Source organism: Talpa occidentalis, unplaced genomic scaffold (genome assembly GCF_014898055.3).
Source record: "Talpa occidentalis isolate TD23 unplaced genomic scaffold, MPIMG_talOcc4v2.1 talOcc4.12, whole genome shotgun sequence".
Taxonomy (NCBI): domain Eukaryota; kingdom Metazoa; phylum Chordata; class Mammalia; order Eulipotyphla; family Talpidae; genus Talpa; species Talpa occidentalis.
In genome coordinates this window covers 22,774,738-22,794,076 of record NW_023601212.1, presented here as the reverse complement: position 1 = coordinate 22,794,076, position 19,339 = coordinate 22,774,738, and the positions used below count along the sequence as shown (strand labels likewise).

General features: G+C 36.3%; 2 protein-coding genes across 5 annotated transcripts in view; one reads left to right on the top strand and one right to left on the bottom strand.

Annotated features, from left to right (window-relative positions):
- The window catches only part of LOC119240793 (olfactory receptor 4D5), a 388,728-nt gene that overhangs the window by 103,204 nt on the left and 266,185 nt on the right, over positions 1–19,339 (bottom strand). The window lies entirely within an intron of this gene.
- LOC119239909 (olfactory receptor 8D4-like) lies at positions 5,623–6,558 on the top strand. The gene has a single exon (XM_037504302.1). The coding sequence runs from the start codon at positions 5,623–5,625 to the stop codon at positions 6,556–6,558; it is 936 nt and encodes a 311-aa protein (XP_037360199.1).

Here is a 19,339-nt window from a genome sequence, read left to right as displayed (position 1 = left end):
TAGACAACTAGCAACTATGAAAACAAACTTTGGAAAACACACACTTATGGCAGGCACTTCAACACTCCATTTTCACCAATATGTCAATTAGGCAGAAAACAAACAGGGACATAACAGCTTTAAATAAAGAATTAGAACACATGGACCTCACTGACATTTCCATGACACTGCACCCCCCAAAAGATAGAGCATGATTTTATTTAGTGCACATGGGCTATCCACAAGAAGGAACACTCTCTTGATCACAAAACAAACACCAATAATCTATCACAATGGAATATTCCTCAGCAATCAAAAAACATAAACTCATGACATTTGCAGCGACATGGATGGAACTAAAAGGGATTATGTTAAGGAAAATAAATCAAAAGGAGAAAGAAAAAATATTGGTATGTCACTTATAGATGGAATATAGGGAAACCCAACAGAGGGTCAGAAAAAGACAAAATTTGCAGGCAAACCATAGATCTGAGAGTTACAGCACAGAGGGGGCAGGAGAAGAGCCAAAAAGGGAATAGGTTGATGGTTCACAGGTTCTGTGGTAGTGGGAGAAATATGAGGACTACCACTAAGGGGAGAAATCAAATAGTGTTCAAAATATGAAAAATGATGTAAGAAAATAAAAAATAAGCAATTAAAAAGAAAACAAATGCCAATAAATTCACAAACATTGAAATTAAGCCTAGCATCTTCTTGGACCACAAAGGCATCAAATATGAAATGAAATATCAAAAAAAAAAAAGACAGGGAAATCCTTTAATACATGGACAATGACCACACAGTACTGAAAGACTGTGGTTCAATGACATAATCATAAATTACTTCAAGACAAATAAAAATGAGGACACAACATTCCAAAGCTTATGGGATGCAATAAAAGTAGTACTAATGAGGAACTATATAGCAATACAGGCCCACATCAAGAAACTAGACAGCATTCAAATAAAGAACATTCATCTCAGGAATTAGGAAGAGTAAACAGATCCACTAGACTGTAGAACAGAAGAGGAACAAATTAAGCAAGTGATCCTATTTGTAATCACACCAAAATAAATACAATACCTAGGAGTAAACCTAACAAAGGAGGTAAAGATCTATACAAAGATCTGTCTATACACACTGTTCCAAGAAATAGAAGAACCAACAAAATAGAAGGGCAAGCTGTCAAAGCAGGGGAGGGAAGGAAACAAGTAACTGTGGGGATGAATCATGGATGCCTGATGGAAGGAGAACTACAGGGGCTATACCGGAGGAGGAAAACCAAATACTATACAAAAATTAACAAAGAGGTAAAATAAATAAAAAAAGAAAAAGAAAAAAACACTACTTCGGGGCCTCCCCTGGTGGCGCAGCTGTTGAGCACTGGGTTGGGAAGCTGTCCACAGCCTCTGCAGCGCCGGTTTGATTCCCGGCCGCAGGCGAGGGTCCCACATGGCACGCAGACCTCTCCTGCCGCCCGCTGCTCCCCTCAGCAGTACACTTCGTCAGCCTGCCTATTCTGCTCCCTGCTCTGGCTCTGGTGAATTCTCTCACGCTCCCGCACTTCTGGCTGTACCCAGTGCTTGTATAAATAAATAAATAAATCTTTAAAAAAAAAAAAAAAAGCACTACTTCAAAATTATAATCCCATATTTATTGCAGTGCTATTTACTATAGACAAATTAAGGAACCCACCTAAATGTCAAAAAACAGATGACGGCTATATACACAATTGAATATTACTCAGAGCAAAGAAAATGATAGACTCTACATGGATGGAGCTGGGAGGGATAATGTTAAGTGAAACAAGTCAAAAGGACAAAGGTAAAGATCAGGTGGTGTCACTACATTCCACTAAAATGTGGAATATAGAATATTTAAACTAAGAGGTTTAAACTAAGCTAAAAAAAACTCACCTTTGAATGACTATAGAACTGATGTACCAGAAGAGGAAAAAAGGGGATAGGGTAGGGTAAGAATAAAGAGAGAAGCAAGCACAGTGGACTGGAAATGTGGACTATCGGTGATTGATGGTGCTTCATGTGCTTCATGCTTGCAATACCTAAAGGGCTTATCCAAATATTACCTCAATTAAAAACAATTAATTTTAACAAAAAATAAAATTAAAACCATTATTCTAAAAGATTGTCTTTTCACACTGTGGAGAGCAGTGATCTGCTCCATCTCTGGCACATACTATTCCTCATGCTTATTCCATATAGGACATGGTGCTCATTCACTCAACAATTTTTTTTGGGGGGGGGGTGTTGTGCAATAATCTGCCACTAGATTGCAATTTTGATGAATAGTGTTGATTCCTCTCTGAATGACCAATCAAAATAGGTTTTAAAATAAAATTGATGGATAAATAGATTCCATCATTTATGCTTTAAAAATACACCTAACAAGAAACAACCTCTATTATTAATAATACTTTCCATGAGAAAATTAATATTTTCTTCTCATTTATTCTCCTAATTGGCACAATCTAAACATATTTTAAACTTGGATTATACCCACTGCATAACTCTGGAAATGTGACCTCAAGGTCACATATAGGTTTCCTTATGTTAAAAGTTTTGATAAACCAGCAAAATGACAATTCTTAACAACTCTACAGGCTGCTAAACCTCAGGAGATGAGAAACCCTTGGGAACTCCTTGTCCTTATATTTCCAGAGATAACACATTTGTGTAATTAGAGAAGTCACAGTTACACTTAAACCTCATTCTTGTTTGTATGATTATTTATATACTGAAGGATAAAAGTGTAATTAATCCATTATATTCCTAACAGGATGAGACAATGAGAAGTGATACTCAGCTAAATCTTCAGAAGGAGAAGGTGAGTTTCAGAGGTATGATGCCCATATTGTGTGGGTGTTAAATATGCTCTAAAATCAACTCTGACTGCCCACAAAGATTTCTGCAAGTTTGCAGGTCACTGAGCCTTGGTCTAGAGGGAGCGGGCCTGTGATGTCCATCCGGACTGAGTGTGAGTTGTCCACTCACATTGTCTAAGGGCCCTAGAGGCTAATCTGTGAATTAATCTGTGAAATCACCAATCTGGAAAATAAAATTATAATACTAAAAATATATTTATGCAGACCTTGCAATGCACAAATTGTGTTTAAACTTAGCTGTCTTATTTAATTGGTACAATAATAATCTTTGAAGTGTTTGTTTTCTTACTGATTAATGCATGAAGCTCAGAGAGACAATGAGTTGCTTCAAATGTTAAATTGTAAATCCTAGAGTTGGTGTTGAAACTAAATGTGGTGATTTATGGTTCAGTGTTCATATTGCCACATTAGTTATTTTTCTTCATTAAAAAGTGGAAATTGATTTTTGACAATGAAGTCAGATTTAGGGAAAAAATTATTCTACACCTGTGCTATTTGATGTATAGCCACATATGTACATGTGACTACTGTGCATTTGAAATGTGGTTACTTTGATTTTAGAATTGCTGAAGCTTAAAATAAATTATGAAATCTAATGATTTCTGAAAGAATGTGAAACACCTAGTTATAACCTTGATATCATTACTTTTTAAAATGAGATGATTTGGATTTACCAAGTGAATAAATTATAGCATTAAAATTGATTTCAACTGTATGTTTTCACTTTTTTAAAAATGGGCTTCCAGAAAATTTTAAATTTTCTATTTGTGTGCAATTTAGTTCTCTTGGGCAATACTGTTCGAGACTCCAGTTTTGTAAAATACTTTTAATTGTTATCATTTTAATGATACTTTGGGTACATTGAAATGCTTTAAAATACCTTTTAAATTACTAAATTCCTTTTGAGTTGCTACCATTACAAGAGGCCTGAATCAGGTAAATCAGTGCAGCAGACTAAGGTATGTCACTAACACATAAAGCACAATGGGACTACCTCTGTTTTGTACATGATTATTCTGTCGGCATCCCTTAGGATTAAAAAAAAAAAAAACAACGCAGATACACATGTCAAGTGTTCTGCAGAACTGGAACTTGCTTGCTCAGAGAACAACTGTTAAGTGCTATGAAACTTCCTTGATTGAAACTGACTTGGGAAATTGGGAGGAGGTACTGACATTGACATGGTAGGGAACTTCAATGGCCCAAAGACAGTCTCCTAGTAGAGTAGTAACAGATTATATGTAGGAAGTCATGAAGAGCTTCTTGAAAAGCCTGGAGAGAGGTAAATCGTGGGCTGCTCATGTTGAGAATGTGCTAAAGCAGATGTCTGAATGGGGCTCTTTATATTATCTGGGTAAACACAAGAGGAAAAGAGAAGTGAAAGCGGGGGGAGAGAGATCATATTTTTCAGACATAATTCCTAATTGAACCTGAAACACCCAGCTCCCACATGTGCCACCTTTTTCCCTCCTGGGAGAATTCTGGGTGAGAATGGGAAGTGCCACACACGAGTCTCCTGTGGAAACATAAACACCTGGGTTGCTTGCTGTACAAAAATGGGCAGCACTGGAAGAAGTGAATTAAGATCTCTTCAGTATTCTTATATTTCCTACCCCAGAAAATAAGGAGAGATTCAGAAAGCAGAAAAATGGGGGGGGCCTGCTTTAATGAAGTGTATGTAGAACTTGAATTTGATCAGAAAGTCAGTTTATGATTAGAATAATCTGGAGGATATTTAGGAATGAAAACTCAGTTTTCTAGTTGCTCTGAGCCATAGAGTGTTAACATGTGGGTTTTTTTAAGTGGGAGGGGAAGATGATCACTAAATAAGTTTCGAAAATATTGTGGGTTATATGTTATTTTGGAGGTTATGAAATATTCTCCAGTTAAGAAACTTATTGGTTTAAATAGAAATGTCTGAAGTCATAGCATCCTGTGATACTTCATGTACAGGTATTACCACTGCCCCAGAATTAATAATACTCTGCAGAACACATTTGGAAACTCTGCCCAGAAATCATTATTGGCCTTAACAAGAGACACTTTCTCTGTTGAAATCCTGGAAGCAGGTCACACAGAAGTGAATGGGTCCTCAGCAAAAGCATTATCTCAGCCCACAGCCCTTTCTTTTTAAAAAAAAAAATTTTATTTTTATTTATTTATGCATACAATAGCTGGGGTGTAAGCCAGAGGTGGGGAGGAGTGAAAAGATTCACCAGAGATGGAGTGGGGAGCAGAACAGGTGAATTGACTCACACTGCTGAGGGGAGCAGTGGGCAAGACAGGAGAGGTCTGCTGCAACATGTGGGTTAGCTCCCTGGCCGGGGATCAAACTCATGCTGCAGTGGCTGCCCATAACTTCATAGAGGTAAGACTTAATCCCTTGCACCAGCAGGAAGGCCCCCACAGCCCTTTCCTTATGCTGCTCCTTTGCTGATTAGCCTTAGAAAGCTTCCTCCATGGTCTTTAGCCGTGTTTTCTTTCTAACACTGGAGTTAAAGACTTTGTATTTTGCTAAAAGAATTTGAGACACTGGATTGTTTCTGAAAATTTACGCAAATTATAGGTACACAGATTGCTTTACCTGCAGCTGACTTCCTAGTGGAGAACCTGTCCTCAGTGGAGGCACAGAACAGGCTACAAATTGATAACAGAAACTGGATAGGGAATGGGAGCTGAGCTAGGTCTCTGCCTATCTCACTGGGCTCTTTCCTCTGGTCTCTACAGATTTCTACAGAAGAATGGGTAAAAGAAATCAGTCCACAGTGACCGAGTTTCTTCTTTCAGGATTAACTGACCAACCTGAGCTTCAGTTGCCCCTTTTCTTCCTCTTCTTGGGGATTTACATAGCTACCATCGTGGGAAATCTCGGCATGATCTCCATAATTGTGTTGAGTTCTCAACTTCACATTCCCATGTACTATTTCCTCAGTAGTTTATCTTTTATAGATTTCTGCTATTCTTCTGTTATTATCCCCAAAATGCTGGTAGGGATTTTAAGCAGAGATAAAGCTATCTCCTATTCTGGATGCACTATCCAGTTTTTTTTATTCTCTTTGTGTGCCGTTTCTGAGTGCTACATGTTGGCAGCAATGGCCTATGATCGCTATGTTGCCATCTGCAGCCCCCTGCTCTACAATGTCATCATGTCCCCGCGGGTCTGTTCTCTGCTGGTGGCTGCTGTCTTCTCAGCAGGTTTTACCCTTTCCATGGTTTTTGAGGGTTGTTTGTTAAGCTTGGATTTCTGTGGGTCAAATATCGTTAAGCATTATTACTGTGACATCGTCCCCCTTATGAAACTCTCCTGTTCCAGCACGTATATTGAAGAACTTTTGATTTTTGTTTTTGGTGGATTTAACATGATAACCACCAGTGTGACAATCATCATTTCATATATTTTCATAATTTCCAGCATCCTCCGCATCCAATCTAAAGAGGGCAGGGCCAAAGCTTTCAGCACCTGTGGCTCCCACTTGACAGCTGTTCTTATTTTTTATGGGTCTCTCATGTCCATGTATCTCAAACCGGCTGCCAGCAGTTCAGCCACCCAGGAGAAAGTCACTTCTGTATTTTACACAATTGTGATTCCCATGTTGAATCCCCTGATTTATAGTCTAAGGAATAAGGAAGTGCAAAATGCACTGATGACACTCTTAAAGAGAAAAACATCTTCATAACGAATACACTTTTAAGACTTATTGGTATATCATAATGATATGTGTGTGTGTTTACATACTACCATTTAAAAATAATTTGAAGTGAGGTGAAAGTATATAGTTATTGTTAAAGTTATGTCCATATATAATTCTGAATAAATAGCTGAAATATTATATTGCAATTACTTAATAAGATTAATAGGATGTTAAAAAAAGTGTGAAAGTGCAAAACTCCAAATTTTAAAGTTTAATGCCATGCTGGGATTGAACATCAATATTTATATTTAATTTTTAACCAGGTCATAAAAACACAAAATCATGAAATACAACACATTCATATCAGACAAAATACCATACCAAATTGGAGTTCATGCAACTATCTTTTATTTTTCTTACTGAAAAGGAGATTTTTATTATGGAAATTTGGAGAGAAAATACTGAACAGTGTGATTGAAACATCACTACAACTTTAAATAAAGGTGAAAGTAAATTTCCATTTTTTAAGGGATTATTAAGTGTAAATGTTATATCAAACATGAACTCAATGAAGAAGATCCAGGAAAGGACTAATCTAAAATGTCCCAGTATTTGGTGTCTAGAGATAAAAATATTATCGTATTTATCTAATATAATATTTATAAAGATGAGGACATCATATTTATACAGTCTTATTTAAATATCTTATGTGTTTTTTCTGCACGACCAGTATATGTGCAGTATTTTACAACTTTCTGTGGAATTCTTTTGAGTAGTATTTTATCCAGGATGTAAACTCCATGTTTTCAATTTCCTCCTTATGCATTTTGAATTAAAGAAAAAGGTTTATAATCTAAGAAGGAAATCTTAAACAATAAATCAAGATGATGCACCACTTGCATAATACAACATGTCAATTCATTCATTTTCTCAGAATATAATTATCATGGGCAGTATTGCCAGGTATGCTTCTAAGTGCTAGAATATTATGTGAATATGATGATAAGGTTTCTAATTACTTTTGGTGTATGTGAAAGTGGTTTATATTACAGAAGTAATTAAATAAACAAGTATGATAATTACAGATATAAACAAATGCTTTGAAAGAACTGAGGCATATACTGGTCAGTGGACGAAGACCAAATCTTGACAGATCTCATAAAAAGGACTGATGACACAAAATGTTTGCCTTTGTTTTGCCCAACTCAGAACTTACAAAAGAAAAACAGCAAGCTTTTCTTGATAAAATTATAAAGCAAATGAAAAACATACAGTGACTTCAGGCAAAAGATTACAGTTGAGAAAAATGATAGAGCACTGGGTGTCTAGAAGTCAAAATTGGCAAGAATTATTTTTGGAAATCAGGTCATTTGAAAGTGCCTGTGTATAAGAAAAAGTTAGAAATCCATTCAAATACTCAGTTCAGTCAGAAGACATATTAAGGAAATCCTGAGAAGATTCTAAATGTTCTCTCTGGATCTACAGTTTATTTACTATTTATTTGGACTCCTGGTATTCAATAAAATCTCTGTCAAAACAATAGCAACCCAGGGCCTCCCTCGTGGCACAAGGGGTTAAGCATAGCACTGCGAAGCTGCCCACAGCCACTGCAGCATGAGTTTGATCTCCAGGAGGCCAGGGCATACCCACATGGCATAGCAGACCTCTCCTGTCTCGCCAGCTGCTCCCCTCAGCAGTGTTTTCAGTCAATCTGCCTGTTCTGCTCCCCACTCTGTCACTGGTGAATCCTCTCATACACCAGCACCTCTGGCCTGTTCCCCAGTTCTTGTATGCATAAATAAATCTTTAAAAAAAACAAACACTAGCAACACAAGTGGAAAGAACAAAGACTTCAGTGACTACACATAACAAAGAATACAGAAAAAAATAAGTCACAAAGTAAACAACAATTATAGTCAACTGTAAATAGTAAAAATAAAAAACACCTGGAGGGGAACCACTTCATTTCCTTAGTTAATGCATTACAACATTCAAATATCTAATTTTAAAAAGAAGCTATAAAGCATGCAAAGAAAAAAGAAAGTATTTCCCATTCACAGAAGAAATGTATTTAGAGAAAAAATGGAGGAAAACTTCCTAAACCTACAGAAGGGAATAAATGTACAAATTCAGGAGCTAAAGAATCCCTAGGTACCTAAACAAAATGCAACCCATATGGAGACATCTATATTGACTTTTCCCAGAGTTCAAAGAAAAAAAGAATATTGAAAGTGGCCAGGGAGAAGAAGCAGATAACATATAAAGGTACCCTGATAAGGCTAACCTCAGACTTCTCTTTAGAAGAAATGAAGGATAAATAAAGATCTTTTCAGACATAATGAAATACAAGGAGTTTGCAAGCACTAGACCAAGAAATACTGAAAGATAATGTATCTTAACTAAAGAGACACATATACACAAAAAACTAAATAAGGAAAGGAATTGAACTACAAAATATAACAAAATGGCAGCAACAGACTTTCATATTTCAATAATCACTCACCAATTCAATGAGACAGAGTATCTAGTTGGATTACAAAATATAATCCAACCTTCTGCCATCTGTCCAGAGACACATCTCAACTCCAACAGATACAAAGTAAAGGGCTGGAAAACAAGAAATGGAACACAATAGAAGGCAAGGACAGTCATACTTTTATAAGACAAAACATATTCCCCCTTAAAAAGGTAACAAGATAGAGGAAGGAACACCATATGTGGGGAACATATAATATGCAACAGCATAAACTCACCAAATGAAGGAGCATCAAAATACATTAGGCAACTAGCAACTCTGAAAACTGACATTGGAAAAAACACACTTATAGCAGGGCACTTCAACACTCCACATTTACTAATATACCAACTAGCCAGAAAACAACAGGGACACAATAGCTTTAAATAAAGAATTAGGACACACGGACCTCACTGACATTTCCAGGACACTGCACCTCCAAATAATAGAGTAGGCATTTTTTTGAGTGCACGTGGGACATACACAAGAAGGGCCACACTATCAATCACAAAACAAATACCAACAATATATCACAAAGGAATACTATTCAGCAATCAAAAAAATGTACACTCATGACATTTGCAGTAATGTGGATGGAGCTAGAACAGATATGCTAAGCAAACTAAGTCAAAAGGAAAAGGAAAAAATATCATATGAGTCACTTATAGGAGGAATATAAGAAAACCCAACAAGGTTCAGGAAAATGATAAAACTTGCAGACAAACCATAGATCTGAGGGATACAGCAGGGAACGGTATGGGCGAGGGGACAAAACAGGGGAGAAAAGAAGACAAAGGACTTTGAACAATGGTGATTGTTCACAGGAGCTGCAATGGTGGGAGAATTATGAGGACTTCATTGAGGATAGAAATCAAATAGTGTTAAAAAATGAACAATGATATAAGAAAATTAAAAAATAATTAAAAAGAAAACAAATGCCAATCAGAAAACAATTCACAAAATTGAAATCATCCCTGGCATCTTCTTGGACCACAAAATTATCAAACAAGAAACCAAATATCAAAAGAAAGCAGGGAAATCCTTTAATACATGGACACTGACCACACACTACTGAGAGACTACTGGATCAATGAAGAAATCAAAAAATACCTCAAGACAAATGACAATAAGGAAACAATATTCCAAAACTTAAAGGATGCAACAAAAGCAGTATTAATAAGGAAATATATAGCAATACATATAGGCCCACCTCCAGCAACTAGAATGCATTCAAATAAATAACATTCTCTCTCATCTCAAGGAATTAGGAAAAAAAAAAACGGATCCACTAGTCAGTAGAACAGAAAATTTTAAAAGATATGGAGAAATAAATGATATAGAAATAAAAAGACAACCCAAAGATTACAAAACCAAATCTGGCACATTGAAAAAAACAAACAAAATACACAAAACTCTAGCAAGGCTCACCATGAAAATAATGGAGAAATCTCAAATAAATAGAATCAAAAAATGAAAGATGAGATGAGAAATTACAATTGACATTGCAGAAATTCAGACTACCCTGAAGATCTGTACACCAACAAATCAAAAACCCTAGAAGATATGACAAATTCCTGGAATTATAAAATCACCCAAAGTACATATGAAAGAAATATAAATCATGAACCAAACAATCACAAGCAAGGAAACTGAAACAATAATCAAAACTCTCCCCAGAAAAGTCCAGGACCACATGATTTCATAAGTGAATTTGAGGCAAGCATTACTCTAATGCCAAAAACCAACCAAACAAACAAACAAAGACAACACAAAGAAGAAAACTACAGACCAATTTCCCCAAGAAACACAGATGCAAAAATCCTCAACAAAATCCTAGCAAACCAAATAAAACAATGCATTAAAAGGATCATGTACCATGACCAAACGGGATTTATATCAGGGATATGGTATGGTTCAACATCTGAAAATCAATCATTATAATTCACCATATTAAAAAAGGAAAGATAATAAGCATATTTTTATATCAATGGATGCTGACAAAGCATTTGACAAGTTCCAATATCCATTTATGGTGAAAACCCTCAAAAAACAGTGGATAAAATGAACATAACATAATAAAGAAATTTCCAACAAACCCACAGCTACTATATTTCTCAATGCTTCTCAATTTGTACCATTTTATGCTATTTAGCTCTTTCCAGGAATCAAAAACTGAAACCTTTTTCACTAAGAGCTGATACAAGACAATGATGTCTATACTTACCACTACTATTCAACATAGAACTGGAAGTCCTAGCATGAGCACTTAGGCAAGGGAAAGACATAAAGTAATATAAATCAGAAGAGAAGTAAAACTCTCATTGTTTGCAGATGACAAGATAATGTCATCAAATTAGAGCCGTCAAAACTCCACAGAAAAACTAATCAATACAATCAATTTAGCCGAGTGGCAGCTTATAAAATCAATAGACAAAAATTAGTTGCCTTCCTATATTAAATAATGATATAGAAGAGAAAGAAATTAAGCAAGTGATGCTATTTATAATCACACCAAAATAGGACATTCCCGGTGTTGCAGCGGGTTGAGCACAGTTCTGTGAAGCTGTCTGCAGCCTCTGCAGCACAGGTTCAAATCCCAGTGGCCAGGGAGAAACCCACATGGCGCAGCAGACCTCTCCTGCCTTGCCTGCTGCTCCCCTCAGCAGTGTCTTCAGTCCATCTGCCTGTTCTGCTCCCCACTCTGTCTCTGGAGAATTCTCTCACCCTCCCGTGCCTCTGACCTGTACCCCAGTTCTTGTATAAATAAATAAAATCTTAAATAATCACACCAAAATAAATTAAATATCTAAGAGTAAAACAAACAAAGCAGCTTCAAGAATTATATAAAGAAAACTGTAACATATTGATCCAAGATAGAGAAGACAATGGCCAAGAGCAAGGAAAATGATAATTTTCCAAGAGCAAGGAAAATGATAAACTCAACATGGATGGAACTGGAAGACAAAAGGAAAGATAAGTAATAGATGGTGTCAGTATATGTGGAATATAGAGTATTTACTCCAAAAGTCAGATAAAGACAAGCTTAAAAAGTCACCCTTGAAGGCTGACTATAGAACAAAATGTCCAGGGAGATAGGGGATGTGGAGGGAAGGTAAGAATAGAGCAGGAAGGAAACACAGTGGACTAGGTGGTAGACTAATGTGCAATGCCTGGAGGGCTTATCCAAATATTACCTCCATTAATTTTTTTTAAAAATAATTGAATAAAATTAAAACTACTATTCCAAGAGATTGTCTTTCACACTGTGGAGAATACTGATCTGCTCCATCTCTTGCACATACAATTCTTCATATTTATTCCATAGAGAACATGGTGTTCATTCATTCAACAATTTCTTGGGGGTGTTTTGGATAATACTCTGCCACTGGATTGCAACATTTTGATCAATACTGCTGATTCCTCTCTAAGTGACCCAGTCAATATGGGTGTACAAAATATAACTGATAGATAAAAAAAGATTCCATTATTTATCCTTTAAAATTACATATAACTGGAAACGAGCTCTATTGTTAATAATACTGTCCATGAAAAGATATTTTTCACTTACTCTCCTAATTGTGGCAAACTAAACATATTCTAAAGTTGAATTACACTCACTGCAAAACTCTGGAAGTGTGACCTCATTACATGGCTAGGTTTCCTTACCTTAAAAAACTCTGATAGGCCGGCAAATGACAATTATTACAACTGTACAGGCTGCTAAACCTCAGGAGGTAAGAAGCCCTTGGGAACTCTTTGTCCTTATATTTCCAGAGATAAAATATTTGTGTAATTAGAGAAGTCACAGTTACATTTATCCTGGTTCTTGGAGTATGATTGTTTAGATCCTGAGGGATGAAAAGTATAATCAATCCATCTTTATCCCTAACATGATGAAGCTAGGAGAAGCGATACTCAGCTAAGTCCTCAGAAGGAGAAGGTGAGTTTCAGAGGTATGGTGCCTCTATTGTTCAGGTGTTAAAACATGCTCTAAAATCAATTCTGATTGTCTAAATGAGCAAAAAGGCTTTTGCATGTTTGCAGGCCACTGAGCCTTGGTCTAGAGAGAGCAGGCCTTGGACATACATATGGACTCAGTGTGCATTGTCCACTCAACTTGTCTAATGGCCCTAGAGGTTAATCTGTGAATTAATCTGTGAAACTGCCAACCCCCCAAATAGAATTATAACACGACAAGTATTTTTATGCAGAAGTGCAATGCATGAATTGTGTTCAAACTTAACTGTCTTATTTAATTTGTACAACAATCTTTTGAAGTGTGTATTTTCTTACTGATTAAAACATGAAGCTCAGAGAAAAACTCAGTTGAGTCAAATGTTATACTGTAAATCTTAGAGTTGTGTGTGTACATAGCAGCACTATTTGGGTTATTCTCCTTTAGAACTAATTTTCTCTCCATGTTCTTATTTTCTACTTTGAACCTCTCTTTGCTCCTGTCTGTGCCTGAAAGCACTGCATGCTCAGGTAAAGCTCATCTTTGAAAATACCTATGACTGATTTATAGTTCAGTATTCTTTCTGCCATTTCTGTTAATTTTTTCTTCATTAAAAACTGGAAATTGATATTTGACAATGAAATCAGATTTAAGGAAAAAAAATTTTGCACACCTGTGCTATTTGATGTATAGCCACATATGTACATGGGACTACTGAGCATTTGAAATGTGGTGACTTTGATTTTAGAATTTCTGAATCATAAAATACATTATGAAATTCAAAGAATTTTTTTAAAGAATGTGAAACACCTAGTTATAACTTTATTATCATCAGTTTTTAAAATGAGATGATTTGGATTTACCAGGTAAATAAATTATAGCATTAAAATTGATTTCAACTGTGCATTTTTATTAAAAAAAAAAAGGTTTCCAGAAAAATATAAATTATCCATATATGTGCAATTTAGTTCTCTTGGGCAATACTGTTTACGACTCCACCTTTGTAAAATACTCTTGTTATTATTTTAATGATATTTTCGGTACACTAAAATGTTTTAAACACCTTTTAATTTACTAAATTTCTTTTAAGTTGCTACCATTACAGGAGGCCTGAATCAGGTAAATCAGTGCAGCAGACTATTTAAGGATGGCCAAATGCAAGGTAAAAAATTTTGTCCTAACATAGTAAAAATCTCTACTTAGCAGATGGTTAAACAGATACCAGTGAGCATTGTTCACTCTCTGTGCAGGTTATGATGTATTTGTATAACATTTGTCTTATAAAAACAGACATAGTAAACTGGCTGGAATCTCTGATGATTAAGACTCAAAGTACTGAAAAATTAAATTATACAGTTCAATCTTAATCTTAGGCAGAATTACCCTAAAAGGATGACTGTCATAGGCTATTTTCAAAGACGAGTTATACCTGAGCATGCATTGCTTTCAGGCACAGACAGGAGCAAAGAGAGGTTCAAAGTAGAAGATAAGAACATGGAGAGATAATCAATTCTAAAGGAGAATAACCCAATAGTGCTTCTATGCATACACACATCATGACCAGATATTGCTAAACTGCAGATTCTGATACAGTTCTGTGGGTTAGGACATGACATCGTGTCTTCCACATCCTGCCAGTGATGGTGGTAGGGCCAGTTGGTGGATCATATGTTAAGAAGTAAGAACCTCCAACTTAGGTTTGTTTAGGAAGCACGAAAAAGAAGTCAGCCGGCTTGGACAGAGTCAGACAGGTATAGGACATGGGATAAACAAAGAAAAATAGGGGAAAATGAGAGGGATTATACACTTTATGATAGTAGATACAGTTTGTGACACTCAGGACACACGAAGTCATATATGAAAAGAGATTACAGGTAGGTACACGGTCTTCATGAAGATTGCTTTGCTATCTCTGTGTGGTCTCTGTGAGTAGATTACACCTGTGTGAGGTCACTGGCAAGGGAATTAGGGAAAGGAAGGCTCCAGCATATGCTGCTAACACACAAAGCACAATGGGACAATCTGTTTCATGCATGACTCCTCTGTCATCCGCCCTCAAGCCGATACGAGGGTCAAGTGTTCTGTAAATTAGAACTTGCTCAGAGAAGACATGTTCGGTGTTAGAAACTTCTTTGTTTTAAACTGACTTGGGAAATCAGGAGGAGGCACCAACATTGTAGGGAACTCCTATGGCCAAAGGAAGTCTGTCCTATAGAGCAGGAAAAGACTGGAAATAGGAAGTCATGAAGATCCTCTTGAAAAGCCTGGAGACAAGCGGATGCTGGGTTGGTCAGGTAGATTGTGTAAAGCAGATTACTGAGTGGGGCTCTTTATAATCTCTGGGGAAGCAGAAGAGGAAAAGACAGTGTGAGAGGAAGGAGAAGGAGAGAGAAAGAGAGAAAGAGGTTGGGGGAGGAGACAGACAGAGACAGAATAGCGAGGAATCTGTGCACAGTTCCAGACTGGGAAAAAAGAAACAAAGATCAGATTTTTTTTTTATTTCTTTTTTTTTTTATTAGATAATAAATTTTATTGTTATATTCCCCATACAATTGCAGCCCCCCTTCTGACCCCAATCCCTCCCCTCCCGCCCCTGCCCCCCTAAAAGTGTCTCTGGTTCATAGTTTTTTGTTGATTTTGATTTTCACTTTCTTATAGTTATTCATTTTCCTGGTCCCTTATTTAAGTTTTCTAGATTCCTGCTATGAGTGAGACCATCCGGTATTTTTCTTTTTCTTTTTGGCTTATTTCGCTGAGCATGATCCCTTCCAGCGCCATCCATGTTGCTGCAAATTGCATGTGTTTATCTTTTTTGAATGCTGAGTAATATTCCATGGTATATATGTACCACATCTTCTTGATCCAGTCATCTATTTTTGGGCATTTGGGTTGTTTCCAAAGCTTAGCTATTGTAAACAGTGCTACTATAAACATAGGGGTGCAGGTGTTCTTTGGAATGGATGTTTCTGTGTCCTTTGGGTAAATACCTAGGAGTGGAATTGCTGGATCATATGGAAGCTCTATGTTTAGTAGGTCCAGAAATCTCCACACAGCTCCACAATGGTTGGACCAGTTTGCACTCCCACCAACAGTGCAGAAGAGTTCCTTTTTCTCCACACCCTCGCCAACATTTGTTGTTGCTAGTTTTTTTAATATGTGCCATTCTCACTGGTGTAAGATGGTATCTCATGGTAGTTTTGATTTGCATTTCCCTGATGGCAAGTGATGTTGAACATTTTTTCATATGCCTGTTGGCCATTTGCATTTCCTCTTCAGAGAAGTTTCTTTTTAGCTCTTCTGCCCATTTTTTGACTGGATTATTTTCTTTGTTGTTGTTGAGTCTCATCAGCTCTTTGCAGATTTTTGTGATCAGTCCTTTATCATTAGTGTTGGGTGAAAAAATGTTCTCCCAGTTGGTGGGGTTTCTCTTTATTTTTGTTATTGTCTCTTTTGCTGTGCAGAAGCTCTTTAATTTGATGTAGTCCCAGCTGTTTATCTTTGCCTTCACTATCACTGCTTTGGGTGATGTGTCTGTAAAGATGTCTTTGATGTGCAAATCACGTAGTGTTTCGCCTATATTTCCTTCTATATATTTTATGGTTTCAGGTCTTATGTCTAATTCTTTAATCCATTTTGAGTTGATTTTTGTGTATGGTGTGAGGTAGTGGTCAAGCTTCATTCTTTTGCATGTAGCGACCCAGTTTTCCCAGCACCATTTATTGAACAAACTTTCTTTGCTCCAATGCATAGTCTTTGCTCCTTTGTCAAAGATTAGTTGACCATAAATCTGTGGGTTTATTTCTGGATTTTCTATTCGATTCCATTGGTCTGTATGTCTGTTCTTGTTCCAATACCATGCAGTTTTGATGATTATGGCTTTGTAGTATAGTTTGAAGTCTGGGAGTGTGATGCCTCCATTCCCTTCTTTTTTTTTCAGGAGAGCTTTGGCTATTCGGGGTTTTTTGTGATTCCATATGAATTTCATCAATAATTGTTCTATTTCTTTGAAGAATGACATTGAAATTTTGATTGGAATAGCATTGAATCTGTATATTGCTTTCGGAAGGATGGCCATTTTAATAATGTTTATTCTTCCAATCCATGAGCAGGGAATATCTCTCCATTTTTTTGTGTCTTCTTCTATTTCTTTTAACAGTGTTTTATAGTTTTCTTTGTATAGGTCCTTTACCTCTTTTGTTAGGTTTATTCCAAATATTTGATTTTTTTTGTTTCAATAACGAAAGGGATGGTTTTTTTGATTTCTTCTTCTTCAGATTTATTGTTTGTGTATAGGAAGGCTACTGACTTTTGCGTGTTGATTTTGTATCCTGCCACTTTACTGAACTGATTGATGAGTTGAATTAGCTTTTCTGTGGAGTTTTTGGGGTTCTCTATGTATAATATCATATCGTCTGCAAATAGTGATAGTTTGACTTCTTCTTTTCCTATTTGGATTCCTTGGATGTCATTATCTTGTCTTATTGCCCTGGCTAGGACTTCCAGTATTATATTGAAAAGCAGTGGTGAGAGTGGACATCCTTGTCTTGTTCCAGATCTTAATGGAATTGCTTTCAGCTTTTCACCATTGAGAATGATACTGGCTGTTGGCTTGTCATAGATGGCCTTTATGATGTTAAGGTATGTTCCTTGTATCCCAAGAATTTCAAGGGCTTTTATCATGAATGGGTGTTGCACTTTGTCAAAAGCTTTCTCAGCATCTATTGATATTATCATATGGTTTTTATATTTCTTTTTGTGATGTGTTGGATAACATGAATTGATTTTCGGATATTAAAACCATCCTGTGTCCTTGGAATGAATCCTACTTGGTCCGTGGTGGAATTATCATATGGATAATTGTTGGATTCTGATGGCTAAAATTTTATTCAGGATTTTTGCATCAGTGTTCATTAGGGAGATTGGCCTGTAGTTTTCCTTTTTTGTGTTGTCCTTGTTCGGTTTTGGTATATGTAATGTTGGCTTCATAGAACGTGTTTGGTATTGTCCCTTCCTTCTCAATTTTTGGAAGAAAGTTTGTGAAGGAATAGGCACTATTCGTCTCTGAATGTTTGGTAGAATTCATTTGTAATCCATCAGGTCCTGGGCTTTGTTTTGGGGGAGGTTTTTGATTACCATTTCAATTCCGCTAATAGTAATTGGTCTGTTTAGGTGCTCATTTCTTCTTTATCTAGCTTTGGGTGATTGTAGAGTTGTAGGAATTTGTCCATCTCCTCTAGATTGTTAAACTTGTTTCCATATAACTCTTCATAGTAGTTACTGATTATTCTTTTGATTTTGCTGTGTCCGTTGTGATTTCTCCTCTTTTCATTGATGATCCGTTTATTGTGCTTTCTCCCTTTTTTCCTTTGTGAGCCTGGCTAGGGGTTTGTCTATTTTATTGATTTTTTCAAAGAACCAGCTCTTGGTTTCATTGATCTTTTGGATTGTTTTTTTAGTTTCAATTTCATTTATTTCTGCTTTGGTTTTTATTATTTCTTTTCTTCTACTGGTTTCGGGGTTTTTTTGTTGTTCTTTTTCTAGATCTTTGAGCTTCGAGATTAGGTTGTTTCTTTGAGTTCTTTCTTGTTTCTTGATGTGAGCTTCTATTGCTATATATTTTCCTCTTATTACTGCTTTTGCTGCATCCCATACATTTAGGATATTGGTGTCCTCCTTGTCGTTCAATTCAAAAATTTTTTAATTTCTTATTTCATCTCCATTAGTCCAGTGGTCTTCCAGTAGTGTGGTTTTTATCTCCATGAGGTAGGAAAGTTCCTTGCCTTCTTTTTATGGTTTATTTCTAGTTTGATGCCTTCATGGTCAGAAAAGATGGTTGATACGATTTCAATCTTGGTGTATCTTTGATGTTGTCTTGTGCCCCAGTATGTGATCGATCCTGGAGAATGATCCGTGTGTGCTTGAGAAAAATGTGTACTCCGTTTTTTTGGGTTTAGTGTTCTATAGATGTCTGTTAAGCCCAATTGCTCTAGGTCCTTATTTAGAGCTTTGGTTTCTTTACTTATTTTTGTCTTGTTGATCTATCCATTGTTGATAGTGGTGTGTTGAAGTCTCCCACTACGTATGTGTTTTCTCTGATGTCTGTTTTCAGAGAGGATAACAGTTGTCTGATATATTTTGGTGCTCCTTCGTTTGGTGAGTATATGTTAATGAGTGTTATTTCTTCTTGAAGTATTGTCCCCTTGATCATAATGTAGTGACCATTGGGTCTCTTTTTATCTTTTTGAGTTTGAAATCTGTTTTATCTGATATAAGTATAGCTGTTCCTGCTTTCTTTTTGGTCCATTTGCTTGTAGGATTGTTTTCCATCCTTTAACTTTGAACCTATTTTTCTTTTG